The 15939-nt window shown below is 50.1% G+C and overlaps 1 protein-coding gene across 3 annotated transcripts; it reads right to left on the bottom strand.

Annotated features, from left to right (window-relative positions):
* Nucleotides 1–404: 404 nt before the first annotated feature.
* Nucleotides 405–15819, bottom strand: LOC139402488 (zinc finger CCCH domain-containing protein 13-like). Of its 3 annotated transcripts, none has more exons than XM_071146453.1 (20): nt 15687–15819; nt 14782–14997; nt 14580–14689; nt 14274–14388; nt 14020–14131; nt 13717–13844; nt 13561–13599; nt 13062–13426; nt 12700–12876; nt 12095–12423; nt 10655–11167; nt 9715–10026; nt 8803–9337; nt 8373–8599; nt 6596–7981; nt 5187–6476; nt 4877–5023; nt 3477–3677; nt 1368–1531; nt 405–1164 (listed from the first exon to the last, which is right to left on the bottom strand). In XM_071146453.1, the coding sequence occupies exons 2-20, from the start codon at nt 14986–14988 to the stop codon at nt 934–936; spliced, it is 6588 nt and encodes a 2195-aa protein (XP_071002554.1). In that variant the 5' UTR covers nt 14989–14997; nt 15687–15819; the 3' UTR covers nt 405–933. The 3 variants fall into 3 exon arrangements, with proteins under 3 accessions (XP_071002554.1, XP_071002557.1, XP_071002556.1); XM_071146456.1 differs by having other exon boundaries at nt 8487–8599; XM_071146455.1 differs by having other exon boundaries at nt 14845–14997.
* Between the last annotated feature and the right edge of the window lie 120 nt (nt 15820–15939).

Raw genomic sequence — 15939 nt, 5'->3', positions numbered from 1 at the left:
TCCTGATGGGATTATGTCGGTAAGAGTCTAGACTGGAGTGTTGTTATGGCACAGCAGTCTGAGGGTGTTGGCTGAGTTTAACCCAGAGGTCCTAGCAAAGTAGGCCATTGCCAAAGTTTTGAGTGACCTCATGTCGGGGTGGAGTAGCCTTGGCAGTACAGTAAACATTCATACAAGTCACTCGGAGATTTGAGTGCGTTTGGCCAGGATGCATCCCAAATTACACCCTGTACAGCGCACTATTTTTGACCCGAGCCCTATGGGCCAGGTCAGAAGAAGTGCACTACATAGGGAATAGGGTGCCATCGGGGATGTAAGTCAATGTCTCTTGAACAATACACAAATGACATCAAGCAGCACATGGCACTGAGACTGAACTCCATACAAAGCAAGGATAAGAGCCATTACAAATGAACAACTAACCACTTTAATGCAGTCTTAAAAACCAATGCACAACAAAAGAAACAAAAAACATAAAGCAACGCCATTACGAAAGGGAGACTTATCACCCTCCGACAACAAATATCCAATCGCACAAAAACAACTGTGTTATTCGGGAAAATGCATGTCTTTCCTGTAGCATTGTCATTTCTAGTTCAAGGTACAGTACATTGTACAAGGCCTCTATCAATCCCTCCATAGGCTAGTATCTCCAATAGTCTCTATGGTAGAAGCAGTACAGTACTTGTGGATCAGATCAGTCTTCCATAATGACAGCACTGCTGACTGACAAGAGTTTCAGCGTTTTGTTAGATTTTTCCTTGTGATTAAAAAAGCTATAGCAGGGGGGCGGGTTTTAGCGTTAGGGGGCGGGGTTTAGAGTTAGGGGGCAAGGACTCAGAGCAGGCTTAGTAGTCAGAGCTGATTCAATTTCTGATCACAGGTCAGTTTCATCATGCAGCGTTTGTTTTTACCCATAAGCCCCGCACGCTCTCAGGAGATACACATCTCGGGGGGCTGTGGTGTACTGGGCTTGGCTACCGGTGAAGTTACCGGTACTAGCCCCGGTGGCCCCTTGTCGGCCTTCTCTGGGCCTGCTGGGGGCCCCAACGGGGGCTGGTTGCTTCTGGCGGCGGCTACAGTCTTCTTGAAGAGACGCATGCTGAGTTGGAAGAGCTCACTGTCCACCACAGGAACACTGGGGTACATCTGCTTGGCCAGGCCCTGGAGAGAGAAAGAGTTAGCTTACTATACAGCGATAGGCAGTGTGTGTCAAAATATTGCTCCATCTATTATAATATACTATCTACATATTCCCAGTCCATTCCTCCATATATACTACAGTAGAGGGCCATCTTAGTCAATTGGTATATGGTCTAGAATAGTCTATGGTTCTGGGTACAAGTACATTTACATGGAGCACTCACCTTTTCGTTCTTGAGGAGCTGCCGTCTGATGGCCATGTCCCTGCGGGCACAGAGGGCCTTACAGCAGGGGCCCAGGTTCCTCAGCAGACCTGCCCTCTCTATCTTCCTGTTCAGAGCTGCCTTGTTCAGAGCACCCAGGTCGTGCTCAAACAGCTTGTCAGCATCTGGAGGAATGGACGGAGAGCTGGGTTAGACTCACTGCATGTTTCCAGTGATGAATGGAAGCAACTTACAAAAGATGCTTCTATTGCCGCTGCTTAGTGCTTTATGATATGCTAGCACCACACTGACTGCTTGGGGGGCTTTATGATATGCTAGCACCACACTGACTGCTTAGTGCTTTATGATATGCTAGCACCACACTGACTGCTTAGTGCTTTATGATATGCTAGCACCACACTGACTGCTTGGGGGGGCTTTATGATATGCTAGCACCACACTGAGTGCTTAGTGTTTTATGATATGTTAGCACCACACTGACTGCTTGGGGGGGCTTTATGATATGCTAGCACCACACTGACTGCTTAGTGTTTTATGATATGCTAGCACCACACTGACTGCTTAGTGTTTTATGATATGTTAGCACCACACTGACTGCTTGGGGGGCTTTATGATATGCTAGCACCACACTGACTGCTTAGTGTTTTATGATATGCTAGCACCACACTGACTGCTTAGTGTTTTATGATATGTTAGCACCACACTGACTGCTTGGGGGGCTTTATGATATGCTAGCACCACACTGACTGCTTGGGGGGGCTTTATGATATGCTAGCACCACACTGACTGCTTGGGGGGCTTTATGATATGCTAGCACCACACTGACTGCTTAGTGTTTTATGATATGCTAGCACCACACTGACTGCTTAGTGTTTTATGATATGCTAGCACCACACTGACTGCTTGGGGGGGCTTTATGATATGCTAGCACCACACTGACTGCTTGGGGGGCTTTATGATATGCTAGCACCACACTGACTGCTTGGGGGGCTTTATGATATGCTAGCACCACACTGACTGCTTGGGGGGCTTTATGATATGCTAGCACTACACTGACTGCTTGGGGGGCTTTATGATATGCTAGCACCACACTGACTGCTTGGGGGGCTTTATGATATGCTAGCACCACACTGACTGCTTGGGGGGCTTTATGATATGCTAGCACCACACTGACTGCTTAGAGGGCTTTATGATATGCTAGCACCACACTGACTGCTTGGGGGGGCTTTATGATATGCTAGCACCACACTGACTGCTTGGGGGGCTTTATGATATGCTAGCACCACACTGACTGCTTGGGGGGCTTTATGATATGCTAGAACCACACTGACTGCTTGGAGGGCTTTATGATATGCTAGCACCACACTGACTGCTTGGGGGGCTTTATCATATGCTAGCACCACACTGACTGAGCCACGCTCTAAGTATGCATACTTCCATTAACAGTCTGTGTCTTGTAAAGTAGACAGAGCTGGTAGGGATAATGTCTGTCACATTATACATGGTTCTAAAATCCAGTAGGAGAAAGACGGAGTAGAGTATGTAATAGTACTAATATAATCCAGTAGGAGTACAGTATGTAATAGTACTAATATAATCCAGTAGGAGTACAGTATGTAATAGTACTAATATAATCCAGTAGGAGAAAGACGGAGTAGAGTATGTAATAGTACTAATATAATCCAGTAGGAGTACAGTATGTAATAGTACTAATATAATCCAGTAGGAGAAAGACAGAGTACAGTATGTAATAGTACTAATATAATCCAGTAGGAGTACAGTATGTAATAGTACTAATATAATCCAGTTGGAGTACAGTATGTAATAGTACTAATATAATCCAGTAGGAGAAAGATGGAGTACAGTATGTAATAGTACTAATATAATCCAGTAGGAGAAAGATGGAGTACAGTATGTAATAGTACTAATATAATCCAGTAGTACAGTATGTAATAGTACTAATATAATCCAGTAGGAGAAAGACGGAGTACAGTATGTAATAGTACTAATATAATCCAGTAGGAGTACAGTATGTAATAGTACTAATATAATCCAGTAGGAGAAAGATGGAGTACAGTATGTAATAGTACTAATATCTCCTCCAATCACCTTTAGGGTCGTCCAGCTCCTTTTTGCAGACCTCCCTGACTCTCTCCAGGAGCTCGGGCCCAGCCAGCCGCTTGGAGACGCCCGCCCTGAGGAGCACTGCCCCTGGGGTGAACCGGAGCAGAGCTGCCCCTGCCGCCCGGGGCTCCTGCTTCTGCTTGGGCATCAGGCTGGACCAGTCCACATCAATCACATCCAGGGGACCTGTAGGAACACAGCACATATGAAGGACTTAGACCACAATAACCAAACAATTTAGTTCACAATAATAAAAAAACACAACAGTTTGTCTTTTATCAGTGTCCAACTGCAGACTAGACAGGGTTGCCAGGTGTGTGATATTGGGCTAGTTTTGAGCTGGTTTGGAGGAGCCATTAGACCAGAATTTCTCATGACCTGGCAACCCCGCTGGCAAACAATAAGGACTGTGTAGTCCTGTTCTCAGCCAGAAGGACTGTGTAGCCCTGTTCTCAGCCAGAAGGACTGTGTAGCCCTGTTCTCAGCCAGAAGGACTGTGTAGTCCTGTTCTCAGCCAGAAGGACTGTGTAGTCCTGTTCTCAGTCAGAAGGACTGTGTAGTCCTGTTCTCAGTCAGAAGGACTGTGTAGTCCTGTTCTCAGCCAGAAGGACTGTGTAGCCCTGTTCTCAGCCAGAAGGACTGTGTAGTCCTGTTCTCAGCCAGAAAGACTGTGTAGTCCTGTTCTCAGGACTGTGTAGCCCTGTTCTCAGCCAGAAGGACTGTGTAGTCCTGTTCTCAGTCAGAAGGACTGTGTAACCCTGTTCTCAGCCAGAAGGACTGTGTAACCCTGTTCTCAGCCAGAAGGACTGTGTAGCCCTGTTCTCAGCCAGAAGGACTGTGTAGCCCTGTTCTCAGCCAGAAGGACTGTGTAGCCCTGTTCTCAGCCAGAAGGACTGTGTAGCCCTGTTCTCAGCCAGAAGGACTGTGTAGCCCTGTTCTCAGCCAGAAGGACTGTGTAACCCTGTTCTCAGCCAGAAGGACTGTGTAGTCCTGTTCTCAGTCAGAAGGACTGTGTAGCCCTGTTCTCAGCCAGAAGGACTGTGTAGCCCTGTTCTCAGCCAGAAGGACTGTGTAGCCCTGTTCTCAGCCAGAAGGACTGTGTAGCCCTGTTCTCAGCCAGAAGGACTGTGTAGCCCTGTTCTCAGCCAGAAGGACTGTGTAGCCCTGTTCTCAGCCAGAAGGACTGTGTAGTCCTGTTCTCAGCCAGAAGGACTGTGTAGTCCTGTTCTCAGCCAGAAGGACTGTGTAGTCCTGTTCTCAGTCAGAAGGACTGTGTAGTCCTGTTCTCAGTCAGAAGGACTGTGTAGTCCTGTTCTCAGCCAGAAGGACTGTGTAGTCCTGTTCTCAGTCAGAAGGACTGTGTAGTCCTGTTCTCAGTATTGTACCTGGCGCCTTCTCTTCTTCCTGCCCATCCTCTCTCTTCTGGGCGCTGTCCGCCAAGATCTCATCCAACTCGTCATCACTGATTGGCTCATACTCCTCCCCGCCAGACACCACCGACACAGCGTCATCCGCCTTCGCGTCATCTTCGTCTGAGGACAAACAAATAAACTCAGTCAATAACCTGCTACCATATCAACACAAACATAGACAAACAGATCTGGGACAAGGCTGTTGTTGCCAGCTCCCATGGTCACTGTCACACCAACTGTTCTGGGATCAGGCTAGTAGTTTGTGATTGTAGATGATCCTTACCGTCAATGCTGTCCTGTTTCTCTGCTTCCTGTATCTGTCCTCCCACAGGGTGATGGCTGTTGCCTGCTTTGTCCTGGTCCATGCCGCCGTGTCCCAAGGCTTCGTGGGGGAGCAGGAGAGAGAACTCAGCCCTGTCCGGCCCCCTGATATCTGGTCTCATGTGATCTGGCCTTATGTCCGGTCTGATATCTGGCCCCCCTCTCATATCCCCTCGAATGTCTCCCCTAATATCAGGTCTCATATCACCTCGAATGTCTCCCCTAATATCAGGTCTCATGTCCCCTCGAATGTCTCCCCTAATATCAGGTCTCATGTCCCCTCGAATGTCTCCCCTCATATCCCCTCGAATGTCTCCCCTAATATCAGGTCTCATGTCTCCCCTCATATCAGGTCTCATGTCCCCTCGAATGTCTCCCCTCATATCGGGTCTCATATCCCCTCGAATATCTCCCCTAATATCGGGTCTCATGTCTCCCCTCATATCAGGTCTCATATCCCCTCGAATGTCTCCCCTAATATCAGGTCTCATGTCTCCCCTCATATCAGGTCTCATGTCCCCTCGAATGTCTCCCCTCATATCAGGTCTCATATCTCCTCGAATGTCTCCTCTCATGTCTCCTCTCATATCTCCTCTCATATCCCCTCGAATGTCTCCCCTCATATCAGGTCTCATATCTCCTCGCATGTCCCCTCTTAAATCGGGTCTGTCTCCCCTCATATCTGGTCTGTCTCCCCTCATATCTGGTCTGTCTCCCCTCATATCTGGTCTGTCTCCCCTCATGTCCATCCTGTTCTTGGGGTCCCCATGTGGCGGCAGGTCCATCAGCAGCATCCTCTCCCGCTCCCGGTCGTTGCCATGGTCACCACCGCGGCCAATGCCCCTGTTGCCACCACGCTCCCTTTCCCGCTCTCGTTCGTGCTGCTGCAGGAGACCCTCGGGCAGAAGCCGCTCTCTCTCACCCCGCATGTCACGGAGATCACGCTCTCTCATTTGCTCTCTGTTGCCTCCACGCATGAGGAGGGGTTCACGGCCCCTCCCACCCCACTCCCGTGGCCCCTCGGGCTCCCAGTCTCTCTGCTGCCCCTGCTGCTGGAGAGGAGGTAGTGGCCCCGGAGGCCCCTGTTGCTGTCGGAGGTCCTTGCGCTCACGCTCCCTCTCAAACTGTTCCCGCTCCCTCTCTCTCTCCCTCTCACGCTCTCTGCCGTCGTAGGACCCGGCCCGCGACTGCACCTGCCGCTCTGACTCAGGAGAGCTACGTCTGGAGCTGTGGCTGCGAGAGTCCTGCCGGTCTGGGAAGGAAAACCAACAGAAATGTAATATAAGAGATAATAATATCAATCAAATCAAACTAGTAAAGGAGCTCACTGTTTTCTCAACAAAACCTGTTAATAGTATGTGTCTGGCGTACCTGAGGAGGTGCTGCGACTGGGCTCTCCTCTCCTCAGCTGGTCGATGCGTGACTTCCGCTCCTCTCCCCTCACCACTGGAGGCTCTGTGAGCACTGGTCCCCTCTCTCTCTCACCACGCTCCCTCTCTCTTTCCCTGTCTCGCTCCCTTTCTCGCTCCCTTTCTCGTTCCCTTTCTCGTTCCCGGTCTCGGGAGTTGGCCCCCTGGAGCTGGTGTCCTCTCCTGGGTCGGCCTGGTCCTTGGCCCTGCTGAGGGTCCTCTCTGTGGGCTGACTCGTTGGAGGGAGAACGGAGACGTCTGGATGAGGCCCTGCTCTGGTTGCTTCCCATACTGCTGCTCCTCTTCTGCTCCGGAGGAGGCTTCCTCAGCAGGGGCTGGGACATGAGGGGCTGGGGAGGCAGGGTCTGGAGTAACATGGGAGGGTCCTGGGACAGCAGAGGGGCGATGGGCAGGGGAACAGGCCTCTCCAACCTCTCCTTGCCCCCCCTCGGACCTCCTCTCCTGGGAAGAGCTTCGGTCGGAGTCCTCTCAGTGGGGACTGTGGGGGGTGCCTTAACGGGCGCCGATCCACCACCGCGCTCCAGCACATCCTCGTCAGACCAGTCGCTGAAGTTGGCGTCCATTTTGACGGGCTGTGGCAAGGGCTCTGCAACTGAATGTGGCATTGCCCTCTGGGATAGCAGAGCCTCCTTTGGCGCGGGCGGGGGCGTCCGGGGACCCCTCTTGTTCCTCTTGCCCGGGGGAAGATGGGAGGAGCCTGGTTCCTCCTCCGACGCGTCCGACTCAGCGCCACGGGATCGTTTCCTCTTCTTGTCCAGCGCCTTCTTCTTAGGCGCTTTGCGGGGGGAGAGGAGAGGGGGCGGGGGGGTGTCCGAGAGGGCCATGGATGAGGGGGGCTCTGGGTTGGTGAACCTCTCTGGAGCTCCTGAAACACCTCCTGCCACAGCCTCCTCCTTCCTCCCCTTCTTCAGGCCTTTCTTCTGGGACTTAGTCTTCTTCTTGCCCTCCTCATGACCTGACGGGACTGGAGTATCTCTGTCCTCAGTGACCAGGGCCACGGGAGGCGGGGGAGGGGTGGGCTCCCGACCGTCCCTCTCTTTACCCCTCCTAGAGTCCGAGCCGGAGGCCGAGACAGGTGTACTGCTATCTGAGGGGTGCTCCCCCCGTCTCTCTCCTCCTCTGCCTGCTCCTCCTCTGTCTCCGCGGGCGTCGGCCTCCTCGTTCCGACGGCTCCTCCCCTCCCTCTTGTCCCCGCCTCCACGGCGCTCCTCGTCCTTCCAGCGGCTGGGCTTGGCGTCCTCCGCTACAGAGGTGCTGGGGGGGGAACGCAGGAGGGGGTCCTGGGGCGGGAGTACCACCTGACTCAACAGCCGGTGTTTCTCAACACCTGAACACACACCAAGAAGCCGAGGGATTCTGTTAGCACCAAGGTTTATCAACATCATGGAAATGTCAACAAAGGTCAAAGAAACAAAACACCTTGTTATCTTAAAGGGTGCCTTGGCTCGGTCTCAAAGATCTCTGATCGCCTTCTAATAACAACCAAACACCAGCTGTTACTTCTATGTCAGCACGTTGAGTTCCAGTCTGTCTGTATGAAATGTGCTCAAACATTAAAAGGTGTTATCACCATTACTGAGTGTGCCCTGGGCTCACGTGGAGGGATATTGAAGTGATCAGGCCAAGGCACCCTTTGGGGAGGTGTTAATCCATACGGGACTAGTTTCCTCCAGACAGAACCAGTGCTGTTTGTTTTTCCCATTAAAGAGTGTCCCTACTGTCAAGCACTGGAGGAGGAGGACACACTGGTACTGTGACGGGGAGGATGGTGATTGGGCCAGAGCCAGAGGTGGGGCGGACCTTGGGCTGACCTCCACCAATCAAACGCTCACTTTTCTCCTCAGGGCTGTTGTATTCCTCGCCGTCTCCTGGGGTGGCGTCCCTTGCTCGCTTGGGAGAGGGGCGAGTCGGGCTGGGTGTGGTCTCTACCCTGTGCCTCTTCCGGCTGCAGATGACACACACAGAGAAGAGGGGTTAGAGGTCAGCTGGGTTGTGTTAAGTTGGAAAGAAACAGACGGAAACTAACCACAACTAAGGTAAAACAATGGAGTGATTCTAGTTAAGTGTCATGGGTTAGTGGTTACCAGCGTTGGGTCTGGAATTGAAATGGAATTGGCCCCAACCCTGGTGGTTACTACTGATACTTGCCTGGTCTTGCGGTCTTCATGCGAGTCTCGGACAGAGCGGTCGTCCCTTGGTTCATCCCTAGTCCGTTCCCGTCGCTCATCCCTTCCTTTCTCACGCTCCTCCCATTCCCGCTGCCTCTCCCTCTCTCTTTGCTCTCGCTCCCTCTCCCGCTCTCGTTCCCTCTCCCGCTCTCTCTCCTTCCTCTCCCTATCTCGCTCCTCCCTCTCCCGCTCCCTCTCTTCCCTCTCCCGTTCCCTCTCTCGCTCCTTTTCCCTCTCTTTCTCCTTTTCCCTCTCCCTTTCCTTTTCCCTCTCTCGCTCCCGTTCTCGCTCCCTCTCCCGAACCCTCTCCCGCTCTGCCTCCCTCTCCTTCTCCTTCTCTCTTTCTCTCTCCTTCTCTCTTTCCCGTTCCCTCTCTCGCTCCCTCTCTCGGGCCCTGTCCTCTCGCCTGTCCCCTCCTTTTTCCTCTCCTCTGCGTTCATCCCTCCCTCTGGTCTCCTCCCTGTCCGGCTCTTCTCCTCTGGCTGGGTGCCGACCAGGAGAGGAAGCTCTTTGCTCTGTTAGAAACAGAGGAAACAGACAGTCAGTCACAACATCCAACACCAAGGGTTCATTCTGAATGAATGTTTCAGAAAGCATTAGAGGAGAGGGCCTGAGGGACCTGGATCTTCTTCTCCCGTACGAGGAAGAGACAGGATGCTTTACGAAGGCTTTGTGTTACATATAACTGTGTTTCTTGTTGTCCTTGCCTCTTGTAGCATCAGCTGTGTCCTTTGTCAGTTGCCCTGTCTAGCTGTGTCCTTTCTGTCTATGTCTCGTTTCTGTTTTAAATCACTCACTACAGAACATTGAGATTGTTTTTCAATGATAAGCGTATTACAAATGGTATTTTATTTAACGTGTATTATAGATGAAATGTATTTTTTCTCCTCACCTCTCTCCCTGTTCTCTCTGCGGTCACCACGGTCGGTGTGACCACCTCTTCGGTCGTAGGATGAGTCTCTCCCAGTCGCCTGCTCCCCTCCTCTCCTGTCTCCGTCATAACGGTCACGCTCCGCTCCTCCTCTGTCGACACCTCCTCTTTCAGCGCCTCCTCCTCTCTCTGCGCCTCCTCTCTCCGCCCCACGGTCGGTGCTCCTCTCCGCACTCTTCTCACGGAAGCCTCCGCCGCTACGTGACTCCCAGCCGTCATGACCACCGCTCTCCTGCTGGGAGCCTCGGGCGTTCCGGGTGGAGCCTGAGGAAACTGAGGCAGGAAGGACAGAGTTAAGAGTATGCTGAAACAGACACAGAGGGGATTGGATTATCTGGCCTGGGATGCCCCGGTGGGAGGAGTTCGCACCAGGTGAACAGTGACTGTATTCGTTTTGGAAGCGGGCGGCCTCCCAGGCACGAGCCAGGTGCCCCCCTCTGGGCTGACGGCGAAACAGGTACAAAACAAAAGTGACGTAGGTTATGAACGTGGAGTAATGAGTAGGAACCAGAGGCTTTTCTCACGTGCAAAAGTGACGTAGGTTATGAACGTGGAGTAATGAGTAGGAATCAGAGGCTTTTCTCACGTGAAAAAGTGATTGCTTTTGATATAAACGCTTTATCTGCCTTCCCAATGAAAAGTCATTTGATCAAAAAGAGATGTTTCTGGGTGATGCTCCATGCTGCTTTGTTGACAACATGGCCGAGCAGCACAGATTACTGTTCCATTTGAGAAGGGAGCTCCTCCCTCAGCCATAGACTGGTGCACCGCAGTTCATCTTGATCAAATTCCCTCACTTCCACAAACACAACAGCAACAAACACATTAACAACTGTTACTCCAACTGGCCATTAGTAGATTTTGCTGGTCATAAGATGTGTGATGTCATGTGTGACCTCACCTTTGTCAGATGCGTCAGCCTCGCGGCCCCTACCCCTGCCAGGTCTCTCAGCTCTACTCTCTGTCCTCGTCTCCCCCTTCCCTTCAGTCCTCCCTCCTTCCTCTCGCCCGTGGCCCCTCCCATAGCCCCTCCCCTCCTCCGGGACAGCCTCCTCCTTCCTGTCCGTCTTCTCCCTCTCTCCTCTCTCCCGCTCCCTCTCTTTCTCCTTTTCTCGCTCCCTCTCCCGTTCTCGGTCCCTGTACTCCAGAGGGTCTCGTCCGGAGCGTGTTGACGTGGTCTCTGTGGTTCTGGGTTCCCGGGTCGAGTCCTTGGTGTCCCGGTCTCTATCCCTGGTGGGGTCCCTGGAGGTACTGGTGGAGTCTCCTCGTCGGTCGCTGCGCCCGTCACCCCGGCGCTCTCGCCCCTCTTTTGTCTCCCGGTCCTCACGGGCGGCATCACGAGAAGAGCTCGTCTCTGCCGCCTCGTAGTCCCGGTCGTCACGGCTACCGTCTTTCTCTCGCTTCCCGCGGCTCTCTGCATGGACGAGACAAAAACACAGGTCTGTGTCATTACAGCGTCCAGTCAAACGACACAATGTAGACACTGTTTTCATGTAAACAAACAGCAACATATAGAAAACCAGTAGTTTATTTAAAGGTGGTGACCACATATAGAAAACCAGTAGTTTATTTAAAGGGAGGTGACCACATATAGAAAACCAGTAGTTTATTTAAAGGTGGTGACCACATATAGAAAACCAGTAGTTTATTTAAAGGTGGTGACCACATATAGAAAACCAGTAGTTTATTTAAAGGGAGGTGACCACATATAGAAAACCAGTAGTTTATTTAAAGGTGGTGACCACATATAGAAAACCAGTAGTTTATTTAAAGGTGGTGACCACATATAGAAAACCAGTAGTTTATTTAAAGGTGGTGACCACATATAGAAAACCAGTAGTTTATTTAAAGGGAGGTGACCACATATAGAAAACCAGTAGTTTATTTAAAGGGAGGTGACCACATATAGAAAACCAGTAGTTTATTTAAAGGTGGTGACCACATATAGAAAACCAGTAGTTTATTTAAAGGTGGTGACCACATATAGAAAACCAGTAGTTTATTTAAAGGGAGGTGACCACATATAGAGAACCAGTAGTTTATTTAAAGGTGGTGACCACATATATAAAACCAGTAGTTTATTTAAAGGTGGTGACCACATATAGAAAACCAGTAGTTTATTTAAAGGGAGGTGACCACATATAGAAAACCAGTAGTTTATTTAAAGGGAGGTGACCACATATAGAAAACCAGTAGTTTATTTAAAGGGAGGTGACCACATATAGAAAACCAGTAGTTTATTTAAAGGTGGTGACCACATATAGAAAACCAGTAGTTTATTTAAAGGGAGGTGACCACATATAGAAAATGGTCTGTGTTTTATGTTAATGAGTTGCTGTACCGTCTCGACGCTCGTGTCGGTGCTCCTGGGCAGGTGGGCTCCTCCCCCTCTCGCTGCGTCCTCTCTCACGCCCCCGAGAGTGGTTTCGTCCTCCGGGGCTAGTCCTCCTCTGAGGAGAGGAGGTGTCCCGGGAGGCTGCAGGGGAGCGGGAGGAACACCTCTGGCCAGGAGGTGAGGAGGCGGCTGGGGGCTCGCGGTTGTAGGTGGGGGATGCCGAGCGGCGCCGGCGAGGGGAAGAAGAGTGTCTCTGGGCTGAGGAGCCAGAGTGGGAGGAGGGGGAGTGGTGGCGGGGCGGGCTGGGGGTGCGCTTGTGGCGGGGAGGGGGAGACCTGGAAGACCAGGAGAGGACGAGGGGTTATGGTTATTCAGGGAAAGTGACCGTCTTGCTAGTCTGTCTACCATCTACACCAACTCATGAGAATCCTGCTAATAACATGACTGAAAATGCTAGTGTTAGGATAGATGGCATGTTTAGACCATCGTCTCAGGTTCAGGTACTGCTGCATATTTCTCCATTTCTGCAAGCCGATGTTTATACTGTCATCTTACTGCTTCCGGCATGACAATGATGTTGTTATCTTCTTAGTGTCTAACAGGCTACTGACCTGTGAGGTGGGGAGGCAGGCGCAAGGGTCTTCTGGGAGGCTACTTTTGGGGAGGTGGACTTGTTCTTCCTGGCTGACGGGGACGCCTCTCGGTCTCTGGAAGGAGAGGACACGCTGCCGGAACGTTCCTCAGACATCACTGACCGCTTGGCCTTGTGGGAGCTGTCTGACCGGTCTCTGCAAGCGCCAAGAGAAACTAAAAGTGAGTCCCTTTCATAGTATATTCAACAACAGTGCTAACAGACTTGTTTAAACGCCAGTTGTTTTCAGTGGGTCTTGTTATATGCCTATTCAACGAGGCTGCTAGATCCCTCTACAGCTTGGAGTGGAGCTGGACAAAGCATGGCAGTGAACCTCTTTACCTGCGTTTCTCCTTCTTCTCCTTGTGTTTCTCCACATCTCTCCCTCTCTCCTTTCCCTCCTTGGGCGGCTTCTCCTCACACTTCTCCTTGTTCTTGTGCTTCCCCTTGTGCTTCTTCCCCCCGGCTGCCATGACAGGGTTCACCAGCGGAAGCACCGGGGGAGGGGGGCTGGGGGTGCGGGGACCTTTCTTCTTCCCGTGGCCCCCCTTGGAAGATCTGGCCGTGGCGGATGCAGAGGACGACACAGAGGTCTTCTTCTCCTTCTTCCTAGAACCGGAAGCTTTAGGTCCTTTAGTGTGTTTGGGGGATCCACTGGACTTCCTGGAGGAGGGGGAACCTCTAGAGCTGGAACGCTCCGGGGATGTCTGGAATTACAACGTGGAATAAAGGCAGAATTGGTTAGCATGGACACTGAAAGGAGAGAAGTCTAAACCAGATATGAGTGTTGATATGGATGGCTCCTGAATGACAATAAGGTTAGGTAGGTATCTCTTCTTACCTTGGATATGATAGTGGTCCTAGTTTTGGTGGTCGGCTCCTAGTGAGAGATTGTAAGAGTATAAGGTTATAAAACAGATCAAACTCAGTCTTAAATCACGCAGGGCTCTATGAACTATAGTAGATATAGCTACAGTCGATACATGCATACCGGTACCTCTTTCTTGATAACAATCTCCTCTCTTTTCTCCATATTCTCCTGCTCCAACTTCATGAGCTCCCGCTGGATCTTCTGTCTCTTCATCTCTAGGGATAATTCGTAGTCGTAGTCACCGTTATCCGAGTCTAAAAGACAAATACAACAGCACATTACTTAAGGTTAGAATATGCAAATATACAAACACCTTTTCCCAATAGAGTGAAAAACGGTTCGACATTCATTAGTTCTCCTTTCATATGTTAATAAGGGCACGTGCTTTCTTATTCTCCTATTGAACACGGCGCTACTTTCAAACCTCACCTTCGCGGTTGGCTTCCCACTCTGTGGTCTCTTCTTCGCTGGCAGGGCTTCTCTCTTTAGTGATTTTTATATCTTCCTTCTCCCTGTGGCGGCCTCGGGACGAGTCTCGCTGCTGCAGAACACAGACAGGTTTACATGGAAGACTCCCATACATGTTGGTCTAATATCTAACTAGTAAAATGGTGGTTCACTATGTCCTAAAGAACAAAAGAAAACCGGACATGAAAGCGAGGTGTGTGTGGAGAGTAACTCACTCTGGCTGTGGGGGACGTAGGCTCCTCTGGGTCTCTCTTTGTAGCATCTGATTCAACATCCTGCCTCTTATTCTTCATCCTCTCTCGCAGATCGCCAGTTGGTCTCTCCGCTGACCTGTTTACACACAAACATATGGCAATCTCCGGCATTGGTTCAGCACAAGACAACTGGCTAAACAAATACAATAAGAAACAGCCATGGGAGAATGTTTGGACCGTCTGACTGTGTTGCCCACTTGCATAAAATATATATTTTTCAGTTGCCTGCATACACGGGTCACAGGCAATTCTCCAAGGCCATCTAACCTGCTAAAAGATCCACTAAATCCTTTGCCTCGTGGCTGAGTTCCATGTGTGTAGCGACAAGTATTGCCGTAACTGCAATTCCCAGTCTTCAACCAATTTCTACAATTAGTCTGAAAGGAAGAAAGCAAGAAAGTGTCATTTCATAAAGCAGAAAAAGGGTTTTGCTCTGATGAATCCAAAATTCAAAGATGTCTTTCTCTACCTTCTCTGGACATGCATGTGTTGTATCTGTCAGTGGGTTAGATGCAGGTGTAGAGGTACACACCTCGACAGCATTACTACCAGTGCTGGGGCCAAGTCTTTCAAACACGCTGGGCCGGCGAGACGGGGTGGTGGTGGTCTGGCTACTGCTGCTGTCAGATATGGTTTTAGAATTCTCCACTGTTACCCTCCGCCTTATCTTGGACATTCTGCAGGGCTGCAATGGTAGAATAATATATTATAAACCTGCATTGGTACATACAGAAATCTGAATATGCACTTTACTGTAAACAACAAAACATTTCAACGTTGGTTTGTCAAACAACAAAAATCAGTAGGCTGGTTGACATTTCCATTTGAAACTAATGTAGCAAATTGATGCAAAGAAACATTGGGTATTTTGTGAATCTTTTTACACACTGGACACACACTGATCTGGGGTGTAATTATTCTTCCAAACAGTTGCAAAACGTTCCATTTTGCAACTAAAAATAGTTTTTAAATGTACAAATTCAGTTAGCTCCCTCCCCGTTTCGTTTGCTTCCGTTTAAGAAGTTTTGCAACAGAATCGGCTTTAATGAATACACCCCAACATCAACGTTAACGCTACCAATCAAGCCCCAATGATGAGTTAACATTAGCATATTGATACTGACTAGTTACTAACACGTTAGTTAACAACAACAAAAAAGAAGACACCCATATTTTTTTGCCAGAGATCGTATCTGAAAATGCAGTTTGGTAGCTAGCTAGTTAACTAGCGAATGAAACGGGAACTATGGATATTTATGATAACGTATTAGCATAAGCTAGCTATGCTCTCTGGGCCCGAGGCCTGTATAAACCATCCCCATATTCTAAGATCCTGGAAAGCTATTGCACATTGCATTAAAAGAGTTGCCTCACCCAAAATATTAATTCGGTGTCGCATCTATTTTCGTAGGCAATGGGATTCGCTACCTCTTGAAATCACAAGTTGTATTCTTGCATTTCAATGGCAGGGGCTCCCCTATCCGCCTTCATGTTGGCAAAGGGTGCGTGTGTAATGATTGGGTGTGTTTTCGACCGTAGAGATCTAAAAGTGGAGCCGCAATATAATCTGCACGCGCGGGGAACTATGGGATACTGGGTGTCTTCTTTTTTCTTTACACGACTTTGA

Source organism: Oncorhynchus clarkii, unplaced genomic scaffold (assembly GCF_045791955.1).
Source record: "Oncorhynchus clarkii lewisi isolate Uvic-CL-2024 unplaced genomic scaffold, UVic_Ocla_1.0 unplaced_contig_8876_pilon_pilon, whole genome shotgun sequence".
Taxonomy (NCBI): Eukaryota; Metazoa; Chordata; class Actinopteri; order Salmoniformes; family Salmonidae; genus Oncorhynchus; species Oncorhynchus clarkii.
Note: the sequence above shows the minus strand (reverse complement) of the source record. Positions and strands in the feature narration are given on the sequence as shown.